Here is an 18,849-nt window from a genome sequence, read left to right as displayed (position 1 = left end):
CAAACACGGGAGCAATTTGTTCGGATAATCTGTGGCTATCTTAAGTAATCGAATTTCCCCCTCTTTCCATATTACACTGCTGCCATACTCAAGTTAGGCAATGCAATATGTTAATAATTCTTCTTGCAACAACGAAGAAACACTTACAACCTTGTACACTGGAATTATGATACTCGTTACAAACAATGTTTACAACATTAACAGTGGTAGTACATCTTACAATATGTATTGCAACACTGTAGAAATAATAAATGTTGAAAGATTCATAATTTGCAATAATCGTTAATGCTCAATAATGTTGAACTGTAATATATTAGATTTCTTTTTAACCTGGGTAAAAAGTTTTTCTGGAAAAGTTAAAGAAACTCATCACTGCTGTAAAAGATTTTGACACATCTACCACAACCAATAAATAAACAACATTCCCCTTCATGTGTGTTTAATGATAATATTTCTCATACACAACTGCTACGTACATTTTCCCAAAAATACTTTTTACAAGATACAAAACTGAATGCAAAAAACAGGACATTTTGATTATGACAAAATACATTTTTAAAAAATCATGGCAAGTAAACTTCTACACATTACCAGTAGATTCTAAGCTTCTGCTGGTATATAACATCAGTCTTAGAAATAAATACAAGCTTATTAATGAATTACAAAAATCTCATGATGTATGAAAGTCAAGACTCAGTTTGAGATGGCCCATAGAGCTTGGAACAGACCTTTAGAAGTTTTGCTGCTGTTATTTTTCTTTTCCTAAACTCAGTCCAATACTGACTGATCTGTGACTGCAAGTGATGGTAATCCTGCTGTTGAATCCTGATCAAATTTTTGTCACTTACTAACTGCACATTTTGAACAGAAAGTTGGGCCACTTGATGCAGTGACTGAACTAGAGTGTAAAAAGGAACTTGGCCTTTCCTACCAGTTTCACCACTGAGAGCCTTCGGCCAGCTTTTAATGACATTCATTGTTCTCATTGGCTGACAATAAACAGACCAATCTCTAATGGGGTATGCAATGTTAGTGATCCATGTGTCCTCAATGTATTTTATTAGTTCCTGAAGTGTCTATGTGGTTGCCTGTAGTTTCAGTTGCTAGAACTGAGTAGAAATCTCTTTGCCAGGCAGTAAGGGTAATGCAAGCAGTTTTCTAATGTACCTGTGCATACCATTATCCTCAATGCACAGTGCTTGCAGACCAAGATCTTGCATCTGATAAAAATATGAGCCAAAAGAAATTTAGTCTTTGCATTGATGGAGAGCATAAATATTATCTCTAATTAAAAAAGGTTTGTAAGCATATGACTTAAAAAATAAACAAATGCGAAGCTTGTTTCAACTAAGCATTTTGCCCTATTACAAAGATATACCATGCATGAACCTGCCCCTGAGGTTAGGCAATCCTGGTGTTCATTCAGATGCCATTGTTAGCAAATTGTTGTTGCTCATATATTGCAAATAAAATATTGCTCATATGGTCTAATTGTCCAGGTGAGAGTTGTCATGAAAAAGACAGACAGCAATTCATGTTTTCACAACCAGAGGAGAAAACCATCAATCGCTTTCTCAAAAAAACAGTCCTTTACATGACAAACTTGTCCCAGACAATTGGGAAGGGTACATGTAAGAGTGAAAGAGGAGGAGCATGTCAGGGTGGCTGATAAGAAAAGAGAAGGTTGGTCAAAGAGCTTGATGGCCTTATGCTGTAATTCTGCTGGTGCAAGGAGCTCAGACCATCATACAAGTCCATTCAACTTGACTTGAAAAATTCAGTTTACCTTTTTCCACACCAACTGGGTCCAATGTAAAGGACATCCCTGCAGCTTTACATGTGGGACAACAGACTGAAGTGCTACCCACAATGCCTCGTCAAAATCTGCTGTAACAAATTGCACATAAAGCCATTCCCCAGGTAGAAGATGGATGATCTCTCTCAAAATCTGATAGATAAAGGAACAATAATGCATTCAAAGAAAGTTTTTTTGTCCTTGCATGAGCACATTTCCTTTGCTCCAATTGGCTGTCAAGGTAACTTTGGTTTTGATATTAGAAATTGCACTTGAAGAGTGCTCTAACCATTATTTTCCTTTTAAAAAGATAAGAATGAGCATTTAAAGGGAATTATATGTACACTAACCTCCTTGTAATCTCTCTTCTTCTTTGAGGACATTAAGGCATCGCTAATGGCACTTGTTTTGCAGACTCCCCAGATGTAACAAAAGCACTAATTGATACAAGTTGGTGAAACTTGGGTCTTTGACTATCTTGTCATTTCTGTTAGTGTACCAAGTTTTTGTTGCAGCAATCTGACTCAGCTGTTGCTCTGTAGCCAAAAAGAAAGGTGGTGCTACTTCTTTACTTTCGCCTCCACTTACTAAAACTCTGGAGGAATGACATCCTCTTTAAGGGAGAAATTGAGGTCTTTCACATCTTTTGACCTCATTTTCTAACAAATGATTTACTGCACATACACTATGGTCCTCTTTAGACAAAGCTGGGCAAACAGAGGTGGAGCTTCCTGAAGAATCTATTTAAAATAAAAATAAAAATTGCAGCAAAAATGAATAGGGCCTGGTCACAAATGGGAAGAGAAAATGCAATAATTTGCTGTGGAGCAGGGGGGGGGGGGGTTCCTGAGACTGGTCATTATTTTATTTTAGAGCACTTTTTTAAGAATAGTTTATTGATGAAAAAAGGTATTCAATTCTAAATTCCTATATTTGGAATTGTAACAAATATTACATAATAGTTCTCTATTTGAATATCAAGATATGATTAACAGTTTATGTAACCTTCCTTTTATTACATGCATCTTAAGGAAAACATTTTGTTCACCCTTTAACTCCTGAAAGTGATTAACATGTAACTTCTCCCTAAAATATCCATGCAATATCCAGCAAGCAGATAGTGAGAAAATTCAAACTTATCAGGTAGAAGTTGTTATCTCCATCTTACATCAAATTCTCCCAAATAATTTACAGGGAAATGTGTAGCAGCGAGAAGATAGAATTAACGATAAGATCTTGGGAATAAATGTGTTAAAAAAAAAATGGATGCCAAACAGTTTTTAAAAATTCAAAATTTTTAATGTTCAGTGGCTGGACTTGAACAAGAATCAACATTAAATGTTTGACTGCACAGGCATCGAATAATCGTGTAAAATGTCACAACATTAGCAGAATATTGGATGTACATGATTACATAAGAACTTTTTTTTCTCTCAGAAAATTTTGTTCCTCCACTTGAGTGTAACCCTGATATAAAACCTTGCAGATGTACAGAACTCTCATGGGTGAGGTGAAAAAAAAAAAAAAAAGGAAAATGAAGAATTTTAGTTTATGGACATAAAATGAACAAAGAAGCACATCAAAAACATAAAATAACTGCTGACAACTAAACTACCGCCAATGCAGTTTTATTCTGTGATGATAAATTCATCTATTGCCCAGTCTTTGTGGCTTTTGTCTGGAAGATATTGCTGAATAATAATGGGGATGTTTGTTGCTCTGAAATAATATTGAAAAAGAATTAAGAGGCCTACAACTTCTGTAATTGATGTGCTCCTGCAATTATTTTTCCAGGTTCAGTTATCATATAGTCTAATGAATAATATTGTAAATCTGCATGCATTATATCAGATATGCTGCAATCCCATTGGCTATGCTGCCCACTATAGAGAAGTAACACTTGATTTCCATGTGGTAGTTTATTCTGGCTTAGCACACATCAACTATCACAAAACAGAGATCTAAGTACAGATAATTAAAAACTCTCTTTGGATTACATTGCTGAGACAACTTGGTACTGGCTGTTAAACTTCTTACGCTGTAAGTTTTACCTTAAATACTCTGTTAACCTTTTAACTTCCAAGATCTGATTGTTAATTCTCCCCTGTAGCTGCTACACATTTCCTTGTAAATAAGTTATGAGAACTTGGTGCTAGATCAAGATAACACCTTCTACCTGATAAGTTTGAATATTCTCATTACCTGTTTGCTGAAGAATGTATGGATATTGTGGGGAGAAGTTTTATGTTAATCACTTCTGGGAGTTAAAGGGTTAAAAAAAATTCATCACAATTCTAACTTGAGTTCCTTCATGGCTATCTGTAGAGGATCTGTCTGACCTTCAAGTTCCACCATATCAGGGGCACCCATACTGGTTATCAAAACACAACAGATAAAATTGAGTTCCTAAAATTGTGGTCTTGCCAGAATGGACTGAAATAGTCTGTAGCCAAGGTATAACTCAAGATCTCTATCCCTGCCATTAAGTCTTTAACAATCTTTATTTGTTGAGTTAACTAACCCTTTAACTCCCAAGATCTGATTGTTAATTCTCCCCTCTAGCTGCTACACATTTCCTTGTAAATTGGTTACAAGAATTTGGTGTTCAATCAAGGTAATATAATATCTTGTACCTGATGAGTTTGAGTATTCTCATTACCTGTTTGCTGAATAATGTATCGATATTATAGGGAGAAGTTACATATTAATCACTTCTGAGAGTTAAAGGGTCAAGTATCTTATCTGTAGAGCTCTTGTTATTAAATATTATTCAATATTCACTGATAAATGTTCACTTATAAGGGTTGTAGTAGCAACTTTGAAGGATCATGCAACTTCCCTACTTTAATAAAATGAAATGCAAGAAACATTTCCTCATCCTGTGTCTTATAATTAACATGGTTAACTCTTTGAGGCCAAGTGGCCACAACTTCTGGAGTTTTTGGTTTTGTTCTCATGGATTACCTTATTTAACTGAGATTTTATAGAACACTGTTCAAAAATTATTGTAAACTATACCTGTTGTGGGTAAAATATCAATATTATCTGTGTCTTCTGTTGGCTGAAAAAAAAAAACACGATAGGATATTAGATACAACCTCCACCAGGAGAGGACAATAGCAACAAAGAAGTATTTTACCACTCTTGATTACTGTGAGACTCAGAAAACCATGAACTTCAGACTGAATATTACTTTATAAAATTTGATCTATCCAAGAAAACATGGCAGCCAGCCATCAGTCAGGTGTGAGAAATCTCAAATTCACACAGTAAATACTGATTAGTTTGTGCTCTAGTATTTAATTTTGCCTACATATCCTGATCACACATGTGATTGGTCATGACACATTATTATTCCGGGCACGATGAGGTAAAATTTCTGCACAGCCCCATACTACATTATGCGTTCAGTTCTTGGAAACAGAAAACAGTGACAAAAACAATACATTTCGACTGGGAAAACAGATTTGTTTTACAATAGTATGGAGCTGTACGGAAATTTTACCAAAAAATCATTTATATCCTCTCTGAGAGTATCGCTACTATATCAAACTAAAAATCTCCACCAACTTGATTATGATAATTTGTAAGTGTTGTTTCACTCACATGTAACCGAAATTACACGTGCGTTGTCAAAATTATAGTAAAAGACTTCACGCTAATCCGCCAGGGTCTGACTTCTCTATCGATGTACAACACGAGGTAGAAGATTTAACTAGTGTTATCTAAACAGTTGAACTATTTTTCCTGTTAAAAAAAGACATGTTCCCGGCCTCTAAAATTCAAAAATTTCAGTTAAAAATAGTAGATCCACTAAATTAACTTATTCAGAAAATAATGGCTAGAAAGCTTACCTTTAAGTCATCTACATCTTCAAAGTGGTCTTCTTCTCCTACCTCATCGAGGTCATCGTCATACCTAGAAGAAAATCGAGAAAGTTCTCCATCGCGACTTCTGCTGTGAAAAAGTAAATTGGACAACGATTGCTTCGTTTCCGCTATTATCAACCACTACCACAAGAAATGACTTTGATCGATGTATAAAATGCGTCAAAACATTAATTCGGTATATAATTATGTACAAGTGAATCACTGCGGAAAAGATCTCAAGATTCGCTAATTTGGAATGTCATTACCACTCACCCTTCCAAATCGTCGTCCGCCATTTTAACGAAAAAGTTACTGGTCCAGCAGCAAAATCCAGAGTGTAAGAGTACATCATATATGACAAGTGGAAAGGTCACCCACGTGCGTTTTTCAACATGGCGGCTGATTTGACATACGAAGGTTGTAATTTTTTCCGACAAAGACTTGTTTTGGCGACGCTTAGCGGTAAATCAGTGAAAATAAAAAAAATATAAGAGCTGTTGAAGACGATCCTGGGCTGAAAGGTGCGTCCATCATTGAACTGATTATAGAAATCACAGCCTTTTCAGCCGCTAACTTCAGCTATAAAAAAATTATATAAAATATGCTTCGTGTTTTGCTGTCTAATTTGAGAATTTTTACTGTCTGTGTAACCCTTTAAAGATTTTGAAGCAAGTTTTATACGGCTCCTGGACAAGGTAACAAACGGATCACGAATAGAAATTAATGAAACAGGTAAGACTTCAGTTCATTTGTCAGATAATTCTCGTTATTTCTTTATAAGTTTTTAATGAATGATAGCACTGCCCGGCCAGGTAATTTCCATGATAGAGGTCCTATTAGGGGTTATCGGGATACGGAATATTTGGCTAAAAGATTGTAGGGATACGGGATACTTAAAGAAAAAATTAAAGGGATATTTAAAATATAATTATATTCCGGGATGTAAACTTGAATTTTAGGATAGAAACTACAGGAAGTAACAGGATACAGGATGTTTAAGCCAAACATTAATACTATAGGGGACACCTGGACCCCCCCCTTCCTAATGGGGCCAAATTATTAAAGCTATATTACCCTTATGTTTGGATATTTTGTTTCCTTTTCCAAAGGTACAATGCTGTTTTATAAACCTGGCCTGTTAACTGGAGGAACCATTGACCATGACTGTAATCCTCAAAGATCCATTGGTTATTACCTAGAAGCAGTGGTACTGCTGGCACCATTTTGCAAGAAACCTATCAGACTTACTCTGAAAGGAATAACAAATGACAGACATGATCCAACAGTAAGCCAGAAATAATATCATATTTTTTATTGCGGAGAATTGACCCTTTAAGCTCTCAGAGTGATGAGCTTCTAACTTCTCCTTAAAGTACACTGCTGTATAATTCAAGAAGGTCATGAGAATAACAGAAACGATCACCAACATAAGAAGCTTTGATTGTTACACAAATTTTTCTTGTCATCACCAAAGAAAATGTATAGAGAATCAGAGTATGGCAAATGTTTTGTTGTAAAGAGTTATAGGTGAATACAAAAAAGATCAAATGTGTAATTCTGATTTGTGTTGATTTTTTTCCAGTTTCTCTCTGTTTTGTAAAAACTCTTGCTACATATCTAATAGCGTAGACAAAAACAAGATGGAAAACTAGCTCATATAAAGGTGCATAATTAGATTACTTCTGAGAAATGTGCCTTTCCTAGAATTTGATGATGGCTGAATGATGTTATTTTAGGTTGACATCATTAAAACAGTTACTCTCCCTCTGGTAAAGAAGTTTGTGGTGGCTGATGAAGGGCTAGATTTGAAGGTATCATTAGCTATCATTAATGAATTTAATTATCATTACTATTATCATTATTAATGATTTTCCAAGTTGGATTTTAACACATGCAAAAGATCGAGTCGTGCATTAATTGTACCATCAGTGAAATTAGCTGGAAAGAAAGTTAAATGATATGACTCAGCTGCCCCTTTCAACATGATTGAATATATCTCTACTCCATGAAGTAGTAATTTAAGTCATGTAATCAACAAGGTCACCAGAATAGCTAAGCAATTCTAATTATGTACATTTAAATGTTAGAGAAGAGAGGAGAGGCGCACATCTAGATACCTGGTATAGTGCCCCTTAATTTAGGATTAAAAGTTATTCACTAAACTAGACTTAACTAAAACAGCTTAGATCAAAAAAGAAGACAGAAGGTGAAGTACATGAATAATTAATATTGACTTAGACAGTAATGTGAAATTACTTTTTTCTGGTTTGTAGAGAAAAGAGGACTTCAATAGATCATTCTTACTAAACATTACAGGGGCCAAATTTTTTACCAAAACAATGGAATTGGGGCAAAGTTGGTGTCTAAGACAATCCCATAAGATTTGAACTCCTTTCCATTTTAATCAATTTCTTCAATTTTTCCAACATAGCTGTTCAGAATGTGAGGAAATAATGTTTTATCATTTCATTGACTTTTTTTGTCACAGATTGTGAAAAGGGGAGCACCTCCAGAGGGAGGAGGGGAGGTGGTATTCTCTTGTCCCGTGAGGAGAAACTTGCGGCCATTACAATTCACAGATCCTGGCAAGATAAAAAGAATAAGAGGCCTTGCGTATCCTTTACTTTTCCCCTTGGTATAAGTGTTATAGCTATATTACAGGGACTGCAAGATCAAAGTGCTTGCTAATTATGTTTCATGTAATTCGTATGGACTCAAATATTTCATTCTATTTCATACCTTCTTGTAAGTGTTTTTTGTTAAATTTGTTAGCGTTTTTCCTCGTCAGGCACACCTTTTCTCACATTTCCATACTGTGTGTTATTTCATAGTCCTCTTGTATTTAAAGCCAGTTTCTTTTATGTGTTATCATTTTTTAAGTCAGTTTACCAAAAGTTGCTCTTGGCACAGTCCTCTTAAATAATTTATGTAATTAGCTTCAACCTACTACTTCTACGACTAGTATTGCTGCTGTCTCAATAAAAGTTTTTGTGATAATATTTTTGCTGTTACAGAGACCATTACACATAGACCACTATTTTTTTTGGAAAAAAGTTGATTTGCCTTAACCAAACCTTAAACAGGTATGCTATGAGAGTTTCTCCAGCTATTTGTAATAGGGTGGTTGACGCAGTCCGTGGTGTATTGAACCAGTTTGTGTCCGATATCTACATTTATACAGATCACTGCAAAGGAGGTCAATCTGGAAAGTATGTCATTTTACAACAAACCTTTAACTTTTTTACCAGAAAATCAGCATGTTTCACCACAATTCATGCAGTAAATATCCATAGCAAGACAAAAAATTATCTCTCTATATTTCCTTACTGAGCATAAAGCTTAACATGTTTCTTCTTCTATGTACAAAATGTGGTGCTATCAACATTGCTGATCCTAGCAGAGTGCAGGATATGTGTCATATATGAAATTCATAATGGGCCCTTAGAGTCTCTGTGGCTCAGTAGTAGAGCATGAGAGTGTGGAATCTGAAGGTTTGAGGTTCAATTCCTCATGGGGACTCAGAATGTTTTCTTTGTTCTGTGCTCACAAGAAGATGACAACCATATTTCTTAATATCCAAAGTGGCAAAATTTATAAGAAGTTTTACTACTCCTCCCCCTCCCCTGTAAGGGGTGACTGTCCTTTGTAAATTGTCCTTGGCATTTTTTAGATTTACTTAAGAAGTTATCAGTACCCATTCATACTCCTGAGCGGAGAGAGGAACTGTGAGAGTAAGGTGTCTTATCCAAGAAGGCAAAGTTATAGCAATTGCTAGATCTCGCACCCAGATTTGCTAATGCAACTGAGTCAGTGCACTTCTGTTGTGCTGGTGACATTACAATAAGCAAGCTTTTCAGAGTCTCTTAAAACCAGAGATGCAAAGTGTTCTTTTGTCATAGGCATGGTACACCATTAGTCATCAGATTAATGATAATCATGATTAAAAATGTCTTCCTCCAGGTCACCAGGGTTTGGGATCTCATTAGTTGCAGAATCAACAACTGGTGCCATGCTAAGTGTTCAGACGTCATCCACCCCAGTAGGGGAGGGTCAGCCAGTTGTCCCTGAGGATCTTGGCAAACAGGCAGCTGAAATGTTACTTGAAGAAATTTACAAGGTAAGGTTTTTCCTGCTTTGGTCAGTTTCCTTGTTTATACTTTGATCCTTCATTGGCTCATGATATGTTCCTTTATTCTGGTTGGCTACTGTGATTGCTTTTCAGTTTTGGATGTACGACACTCAATCAAAATGCACTTCATTAAGAACTCTTGGCAGCTGGTGATCAGGCTTACATCCATACTAGCTTTTAAAACAATGATTAAAGTATAGCTGTTTATTCTGAAATAAGACTCACCATTATTATTTATCTTTCTCCTTTGATAGGGAGGCTGTGTTGACTCTCGCCATCAGAGTGTTGTTCTCCTTTACATGATTCTGGGACAAAGGGATGTTTCTAAAATTCTCACTGGTCCACTGACTCCATATACGTAAGTAGTTGATAATGTCTCTTAGTGAAAAGAGTAAATAAATTCACACAATTTTCTGTTTGCTTGAGTTATGATCTGTTGTGTGTTATTTGGAGAGATTTTTGTAACTGCTTGGCATCAGTCTGGCTCTCATTCAATTGCCAACAGGAGAGAAGGGAGAAGGAGGAGAAACAGAGAGATTGAAAAGTGGGAAGAGGCAGTGTTAGGGAGTATGATGGAGGACACAAAGGAGGAGACAGGGAGGGAGGGGGAATGGAGAGAGGATAGAAGCATTATATGGGGTATATGGAGGGCACAGTGGAGGGGAATGAGTTAGCAGGGGGGCAGGAGGAGGGAGAGAAATTTAGAGGAGGACAGGGAGGGAGGGAGGGGAAATGGAGGAAGATAGAGGGATGGAGAGGGAAAGAGAGAAGGAGAGGAGATGATGAGGAAGGAAAAGATAAAGAAGAGAGGGGAGATAGGAAGAAGGAGAGGGACAGGGTGGCAGGGAGGTGAGGTGTAGAGGATGATGGGAAATGAAGACAAGTGCAGCTCAGATAGAGAGGAAAGGTCGAATGGATAATAGGAAGAGAGGGAAGAAAGGGAGATGATGGAGAATAGAAGGAGATGAAAGAGAGGTGAGATAGACAGGAAGAAAGGGAGATGATGGAGAATAGAAGGAGATGAAAGAGAGGTGAGATAGACAGGAAGAAAAGGAGATGATGGAGAATAGAAGGAGATGAAAGAGAGGTGAGATAGACAGGAAGAAAGGAAGGTGTTGGAAGGAAGGAGAAATGGAGAAAAGTAAGTGGGGAGGGAGGGGAGAGACGGCTTGGTGGTGGAAGGTTCATTATTAATGTTATTGTTTTCCTTCTACTCAATAATTCTTTTAAAATTTTCTCAATACTATCATCAACTCTTTTACAGCACTCAATTTTTGAGGCATCTAAAAGAATTTTTTGGAGTGATATTCAAAATACAAGCACAACAGAGTGATGATGACAACAGTGTAGCAGAAGGAAAGAATAAAATCTTGTTATCATGTGTAGGGGCTGGATACACGAACATTAACAAGACTATGGTGTAAACAAAAACAAAAAGCAGAGAAGTCAGGGATATTGAGACCTTGATTCTGTGGGAATTTATTTATTTTTTCATATTATAGAGTGAATGTAAACTTGTCTTCATCTCAAATAAACTCATATTGAGACATGAAATGTTTTTAATCGAGTTTCTGCAATGAAACGTTGAAATGAAGCGAAAAATCTTTCATTTTAGTTGTAAAACTATAAGAGCGCGCTCATCGAACTGAAGTGCTGACAAGAAATTGCCTAAGGCACTTTGTGTTTCTCCGAGATAAACGTAACGCTGAGGTGTGTCTGGGTGTTTTCCCCGAATAGTCTCTAATGTCAAGAGCACGCTGTTTGGACTCAAGTGCTGACAAAAAGTCGCGTGGGGCATGTTGGGTTACTTCGAGAGTAAAGTAACTATCGTCTCTCTCTAGAGCACGCTGAAAAGACTGAACTCCTGACAAGAATTCGCATAAAGCATGTTGTGTTTCTAAGAGAGAAAAGTAACACTAAGCTTTGTTTGGTTCTTCTTCCGCTAAGAGTTTAATTCTGATTTCAAGGGCACGCTGAAAAGACTGAAGTGCTGACAAAACGTCGCCTGAGGTAAACTGGGTTACTCCGAGAGAGAAATAATACTCAGCTGTATCTGGGTGTTCTTCCCCGAAGAGTTTAACTCTTATGTCAAGAGCACGCTGTTTGGACTGAAGTGCTGACAAAAAGTGGCCTAAGCCGTGTTGGGTTACACCGAGGTCAAAGTAACTCTTAGCTGTGTCTGGGTGTTCTTCCCCAAAAAGTTTAACTCTTATGTCAAGAGCACACTGTTTGGACTAAAGTGCTGTCAAAAAGTCGCCTAAGGCATGTTGGGTTACTCCGAGAGAAAAGTAACTCTTAGCTGAGTCTGGGTGTTCTTCCCCGAAGAGTTTAACTCTTATGTCAAGAGCACGCTGTTTGGACTTAAGTGCTGACAAAAAGTCGTCTAAAGCATGTTGGGTTACACCGAGGTCAAGGTAACTTTTAGCTGTGTCTGGGTGTTCTTCCCCAAAGAGTCTAACTCTTATTTCAAGAGCTCGCTGTTTGGACTGAAGTGCTGACAAAAAGTCGCCTGAGGCATGTTGTGTTACTCCGAGGTCAAAGTAACTCTTAGCTGTGTCTGGGTGTTCCTCCCCAAAAAGTTTAACTCTTATGTCAAGAGCACGCTGTTTGGACTGAAGTGCTGACAAAAAGTCGCCTAAGGCATGTTGGGTTACTCCAAGAGAAAAGTAACTCTGACCTGTGTCTGAGTGTTCTTCCCCAAAGAGTTTCACTCTTATGTCAAGAGCACGCTGTTTGGACTGAAGTGCTGACAAAAAGTCTTCTGAGGCATGATGTGCTACTCCGAGGTCAAAGTAACTCTTAGCTTCCTCTGGGTGTTCTTTTTCAAACAGTTTCACTCTAATGTCAAGAGCACGCTGTTTGGACTGAAAGGCTGACAAAACGTCGCCTGAGGCGTACTGGGTTTTTCCGAGAGACAAGTAACTCTTCGCTGTATCTGGGTGTTCTTTCCCGAGGAGTTTAACTCTTATGTCAAGAGCACACTGTTTGGACTGAAGTGCTGACAAAAAGTCGCCTGAGGCATGTTGGGTTACTCCGCGAGAAAAGTAACTCTGAGCTGTATCTGGATGTTCTTTCCCGAAGAGTTTAGTTCTAATTTTAAGAGCACGCTGAAAAGACGCAACTGCTGACGAGAAGTCGCTTGAGGCATGTTGTGTTTCTCCGAGAGAAAAGTAACTTTGAGCTGTGTCTGGGTGTTCTTCCCCGAAGAGTCCTATTGCAATGTCGAGGGCAAGTTGAAAGGACTGAATGGCACCAGGATAGTTTTGCATCTGATGAATAGCGCAGCCACGGTCCAAATAGCTTCTTAGTAGTCCTTCTTGATACCAATTTAAATCAAGATGTTTGTTGGGTTTAGCTTTATCTCCTGCATTGACTTTTCCACTTTGTTTTAAGATCATTTTATGATAATTTATCCATGTGTCCCACAACTTTGTTGCTTCCTCGGGATTATTCAGTACATTTTTAAGTGTCGAATTGACGTTGCGCTGGAAGGTCCATGAACCAATGGAATGTGGGAGGATCTGTTTATCTATTTCATTTGACATCCTTAGTACAGATTTGCTTATTGCTTGCTTTGTTTCATAATCAGAGAACATTTCTGTCGCTTTGCTAACAACGCATATCATTTCTAATCTAAGTGGTTGAGTGGTTGTAACATCTGCCTTTGGCATATCTGCCTCTATTATTCTCAATTCTTTGTTATTCACTGGAGGAATAACAAGGAGACTTGTGTCTCCCAATGCTCTGCATTCATTTAAGGCTGTGGTGTAAAGCTCTAGAGAAGTTGCTTTCTTTTTCTTGAAAAGAAAGTAAGTAACAAGAATTTGCAGTGCAAATACTGTGAGAATTCGCTGTTCCGGGCTATCACTCACCAAGCAAAGAGCTTTTTGTAAGTTCTCAGCTCCGTCATCTATTTTCCCTGAAACCAGTTGACAGATGCCTTTATAACAAAGGATTTTTCTTTTATCATCTACCGACAAAGAAAAGCCCTCGGCTTTAGAGAGCAGCGTCATCGATCTTCCATGTATCCCCCAAGTCACTTCGGTGAATGCCAAGGACAACAGTAACTGACTGTAGAACACGCTCTTTCCAAACGCCTGAGCTTTTTCAGTTGCGTGATCATAAATTTTGTCGATAATTTTTCCCTCGCACCAGAAAAGGGAATCTAGAAAGATTTCCGCCTTTGTCAGGACACCAAATGCAACGTCACATGTCTTAGGATCAGTGCAGCTCTCCATAAGACTCTGAATAATATTCTGCCTCTCTTCATAGAAATAAATAAATGCTTGCATGGATTGTCCTGTCAAAAACTGTTTATTTAGCTTCTCGAAAAGAGAGACGTAAAATGCAGACAAACGTGCTTTGGCGTTCAGCATGGTTTCTTTCATTTCATCTTGACCTCTTCCTCTTGCAAACGACAGAATCAACTTATGCATCGAAAATGACTCAGGTTTGAAGCTAGAGTCGAGGAAAGACTTTCTCCGAAGCCTATGCAAGATTTTCTTGGCCTCCAGAGTTGTTTTTACACCCATGACAGCTGCAGCAACTGAGTGGTTAAAATCTCCAGAAAGAACACTAAGTGATGCCAACGCTTCTTTTTCAGATAAAGAGAGTCTCTGAAAAGAGGATTCAAATAGGAACTTTAATCGCAGATAGCTTGGATAATCAGGATTGTCCAACAGCTCGAAAAGGCTACTTTCTATTGATTCCTTGAAGGTATCTAAAAATTGACTCGGCTGAGCATTATCTTCAGTAATGGAAGAACACAACAGTTTCATGGCCAAAGGTACGAACCCGCAGATTTTCGCAATTTTCGAGCAGTCAGACGCGGTCGCTTTAGGAAGTAATCCGCCGACTAAGGTTTGAGAGAAGGACTCGTGTAATGGCCCTATTCTTACTGCTTGATGGCCTTCAAAATGCACATTCATAAATTCAAGAGATTCCCTTGTGGTAAGAAGAAATGTTAAATTCTTGAATTGACTAAGAATGACTTCCAGAAGGTTGATGAAATCCTCCTTCACATTCGGTGCTCCACTTTCGAGTAATTCATCGGCATTGTCAAGAATCATCACAAATTCACCTGAAATGTCTCTTAGGAAAAGAAAAAGTTCTTCTTCTATGGACATCTGCTGAGGAATTTGATCTCTTGTGGAGTGTCTTCTAAAGAAGCTCAGAAGCTGCGTGGTCAGATCGGCCTTTGAAAGAAGCCTTCTCATGGAGAAGAAGTATACCAGAAGTCCATCAGTTTGAAGTCGATGTCCGACTTCAGTTGCCACAGAAGTCTTACCAAAACCAGGCGAGCCCCATACCGACACGATCCGGGAACGTTTGGAAGTTAAGTGACTGCTGATGTCTTCACATTCTCTCTGACGGCCAGTGAAGTGTGGAACCTTTGAAGGAAGATTTGATGGTGGAAGGAATGGCTTTGAATCTTAAAAGAAGCAAATTGATGCAATTATGAAAGAGCTCATGTCGGTAGTTTGAAGAGAAAAATAACGATGATAATAAATAGTACATTTTACTGTGCCATTAAAAATATGGAAATCATGTTTTAGGGACACAGCTTTAATCATGAGCTTCTTGCTGTTTCCGTGAGGTTGTAATCTTAACAACATCCCACAAGAGTCACGATGCCGGTAAATATAGTGGCTGCGGCTTACTTCTTAAACAAATCGTTTTGAGATAAAAGATAACAGATTGTTTCAGGTGGTATTCTGATTATAGAATAAATTCATCTTAGGGAAGAAGACAGGATTTTCAAGACATGTACGAAGCACTTTTGCTAAAACTGGAAGTTACCCCGTTGAACTATTATTACTAGAGTAAAGAGCAGAAACGCTGCTATTTCTTTTCAGTTCCTCCCTGCCAAACTAATGGTTATAAGACTGCCATATTACATCTTAATTTGTTGTTAATCAAAAAATTCTGTAAAGCTTTTAATCAGTTTATACCTGTTTGATCTTCATCCATGTTTAGTTTCAAATCATCTATTTCTCCCTTCAACAAAGCGAGGTCATCAACTTTTTCTTTTATCGCATTCCCCTGTGCTATTAATTTGTCGACACCTGATTTCACTTCTTCGAGACACTCGACACCTGATCTTAGTTCTTCGAGACACTCGATGTATGATCTGGTCTCCTGTCTAAGACTTTCTTCCAATCTGCGAACTTCTTTGGTGGGAAAGTCAGACTCTGCCAGTCCACCGATGGCATCAATGGGATCTGTTATGATTCCAAGAGCTTTGAATGCTTCTTTAGCGAGCTGCACGTATTGGTCAAAGGTTGGTTTATCAATCTCTGACCTGTCTGCGTGACAAAGGGAGTTTCGTAAAAGTCGAAGCTGATCAATCGCAAGAGCAAAGGTTTCGGCGGTATTTCCACTTGGACTCACAACAGATGGATGGAACTTTCCGGGAGGTACTTTATGGTGCCTTACGTACATTTCACTGAGTGTCTTGTAATAACCTTTGCTATCTGGCTTAGCGAAGGACCTTGCATAGATGGTGGCCTGGAACAGGGCGGTACAATCCCATTCTTCATAGGAGATGTGTGTGGGAACTTTGCTTTTTCCACCTTCTTCAGCGAGAAACAAATTTCTTACTACCGTGGAGTTATCCCACAGTTGATATCCGGGACGATGTCCAAATCTATTGTCCCACATGGATTTGAACGTCTGACGCAAAGCAATGGCGAACTCATTAACTACAACTGAGGCAAATTTGAAGTAATTCAGCTGCTCGTTTGTAAAAGGCTGTAAAGCCATTCTCGGCATTAGCACTGGAGACAGCTATCCTCGACCTAAATCCTGAGAAAGATTCAATTTGTTCAAGCATAGATACATATTATGTGAAATTAAACAGCGATTGATATATGTGAGAGGAAAAGGTAAAATATTCTTTCGTCATGCTATTCTCGTTTTAATAAATACTTAATCGCACATGTGCACTGGCTCTATCAATTGCGCATAACGGCATGGGTACGGAAAGTGGCTACACCGCTAAATTGACTTGAGAAAAAGTGAAAACTCATCTCTAGTTAGAATAAAGATTTACGCTTTGAATCTGCTTTCTGTTTGGATGCCAAGTCCCAGCACTTTGTAATTGAAACTAAAAGATTTCTCCCTCGAGGTTCAACCGAAACAATTGTATCTTATTACAATGCGGAAACCGAGAAATCGAAGATTGTGACGCTATAGGATGAATGTGCATCTTAGAACTTAAAGTCCTTCAAAAAATTCACTTCAATAAGCTTGGTATAGCGTCAAAACCTAGTTTTTCTCAAACCTCAACTCCACTTTATTGATACAAACTTTTCTTTGCCAGAAAACAGTTTGAAATAATTTCACGTTTGATATCATAATATCACGGTATTTTTATTTATATGTTTATGAAATTTCAAATCTCTTTCAAGTTTTCAAAGTATTAACTTCCAACAAGATATCCTAAATAAATGGGATTACGAACTTGCATAGCATGAACGACAAGCACGAAGAAACAAATTATTGCGCAATTGATGATAACAGGAAATTGAAGGGTACAAAAGATTGCGTTTTAATTTCTGCTAAAAGCGGCTCAAAACGTTCGTTAATAAACCTTTTGCTGTTCATTACGAGAAAATACGCATTCATTTGTTTGAAAAGGCGAACAATTGCGTGAAGTTACATTCCTAAGCGACAAAAAGCAATCATCTGCGCGTAAATCAGATTCTCCCTACTGCGCTTTACCGTGACTTCTGGCCGTCCAAAAGTTGTCACCGGATTCGTCGACAAACACACAGTGGCGATAATAAACAACTCAAGGTGTAGTTGAAGAAAACTGTTACTCACCTACCTCGAAATTCAAGTTAGAGCGAGAAATATCATGATGGCAGACGCACAAACTGATTATCTGAATGATTATTGGACGAACTGCGAGAATGCAACTCGAAATTTATCCGGAGAGTGGTTGTGTTATGACTACCTATTCATACCACACAGAAATTCTAAACTGACCCTTACTATCCTAAATGCCTAAGCAATGAAGAATTCATTGTTCTCGAGAAATGTGGCGTGATGTTTACAGGTCAAACGCGCCTTAGAAGGGGAAATTCCCCTTTAATCTGGTAAATACACTCAGCATTGCTCAATTTCCTTTTTGAAATAAACATGGCCCCCCTAAACAATGCTCTTCAAAACACGCGGGGTGGGGTGGGGCGAGAATCTTCACTCCTCCACCCCCACCCTTCTTCTTCTTATTTTTGACCGTCGACCGCCCCCATAGTACAAATTTCTTTCTCTCCCCAAGCCTTCTGCTACCATTAAAATCGAAGATGGCGGCCATTTTCGTTCAGAAAAATACTTAGCACTCGCTCGCCAAAATTAAGCCTGTTTTTCTGGCTACCCTTTTCACTGCCTTACACACTTGTGGTGTATCACATCACGTAGCCTGGATCGGAACGTTTTCAAAATGGCCGTCGATTAAGTGTCAAAAAAATTGTAGAAAATTTGGCTTTGAATAATTTGTCGTTTATTTGCTCATTTTGGTTTCTCTAACCTAAAAGGAATGTATATCAAAAAGTGTCTCCATGAAGCGCGCGGCCAAAAACGATTATGTTATCGCTGTGACGTAGAAAAATGTGAAGACACGTCGGCAGCTATGGTGGAGAAAGGGAAAATCTGGAAAGAAGGAAGGACGTAATGGGTGGCCAGAGCGCCAAATGATAGCTACAAGAATAATACACATATATCAGGTATTTTTAAACACTAATTTCCAAATGACGTAGGTATATGACCAAAATGGACGTGTCTCGATCGTCGACATCGAGAAGATTTTACTCTTCAATGTCGTTGGCCTTATGCTCCGTACCGGCTTCGAAGACGCCTGTTACGAACATATATAACTACTGAGTTAAATCAGGGAGGATAACCAAAGAATTCAGCTAAAGAGGATGCTGATTAAGTAGCCTGTATCCACACCGTACACGATTGTTCAACATTCTTTTCGGCTGACATTTCGCAAGCGAAGAATAGGGAGCTCCTTATTTCACGCGCTTGAGATGTACTCATTCTCTCTGTCTTTC

General features: G+C 38.2%; 2 protein-coding genes and 2 pseudogenes across 8 annotated transcripts in view; 1 reads left to right on the top strand and 3 right to left on the bottom strand.

The window, feature by feature from the left end:
- The window catches only part of LOC149037972 (uncharacterized), a 40,491-nt gene extending 38,206 nt beyond the window's left edge, over positions 1-2,285 (bottom strand). Inside the window, exons 1-3 of one of the 3 annotated variants that reach the window (XR_016180876.1) lie at positions 2,146-2,266; positions 1,787-1,887; positions 94-1,220 (exon numbers count right to left, since the gene is read on the bottom strand). Coding sequence is in view for 2 of the 3 variants with exons in the window: in XM_089186708.1 (XP_089042834.1) it covers positions 1,104-1,220; positions 1,787-1,948; positions 2,146-2,178 (312 nt within the window). In the remaining variant the exon portion in view is untranslated. Of the gene's footprint in view, positions 1-93; positions 1,221-1,786; positions 1,949-2,145 lie in introns of those variants that run through there. The other 2 variants (XM_089186708.1, XM_089186706.1) reach the window with 2 other exon arrangements.
- Positions 2,146-18,849, bottom strand: part of LOC149037961 (DNA-directed RNA polymerases I, II, and III subunit RPABC2-like) — a 112,676-nt gene continuing 95,972 nt past the window's right edge. Inside the window, exons 5-6 of one of the 3 annotated variants that reach the window (XM_089186716.1) lie at positions 4,095-4,166; positions 2,146-2,331 (exon numbers count right to left, since the gene is read on the bottom strand). In XM_089186716.1, the coding sequence (XP_089042842.1) occupies positions 2,286-2,331; positions 4,095-4,166 (118 nt within the window). In that variant the 3' untranslated portion in view covers positions 2,146-2,285. Of the gene's footprint in view, positions 2,536-3,299; positions 3,515-4,094; positions 4,167-18,849 lie in introns of those variants that run through there. The other 2 variants (XM_089186717.1, XM_089186715.1) reach the window with 2 other exon arrangements.
- On the top strand, positions 5,963-11,347 carry LOC149037971 (RNA 3'-terminal phosphate cyclase-like protein; annotated as a pseudogene). Its single transcript, XR_016180873.1, has 9 exons — positions 5,963-6,185; positions 6,325-6,396; positions 6,774-6,949; positions 7,401-7,475; positions 8,153-8,277; positions 8,748-8,873; positions 9,625-9,781; positions 10,048-10,151; positions 11,058-11,347. The product of XR_016180873.1 is annotated as an RNA 3'-terminal phosphate cyclase-like protein (transcript).
- Positions 11,341-16,625, bottom strand: LOC149037970 (uncharacterized; annotated as a pseudogene). The gene is made up of 2 exons (XR_016180870.1): positions 15,745-16,625; positions 11,341-15,224 (listed from the first exon to the last, which is right to left on the bottom strand). The product of XR_016180870.1 is annotated as an uncharacterized LOC149037970 (transcript).

This window comes from Pocillopora damicornis, chromosome 11 (genome assembly GCF_964200805.1).
Source record: "Pocillopora damicornis chromosome 11, jaPocDami1.2, whole genome shotgun sequence".
NCBI lineage: Eukaryota > Metazoa > Cnidaria > Anthozoa > Scleractinia > Pocilloporidae > Pocillopora > Pocillopora damicornis.
The sequence above is the reverse complement of the archived record's forward strand: the minus strand, read 5'-3'. Positions and strand labels throughout refer to the sequence as shown.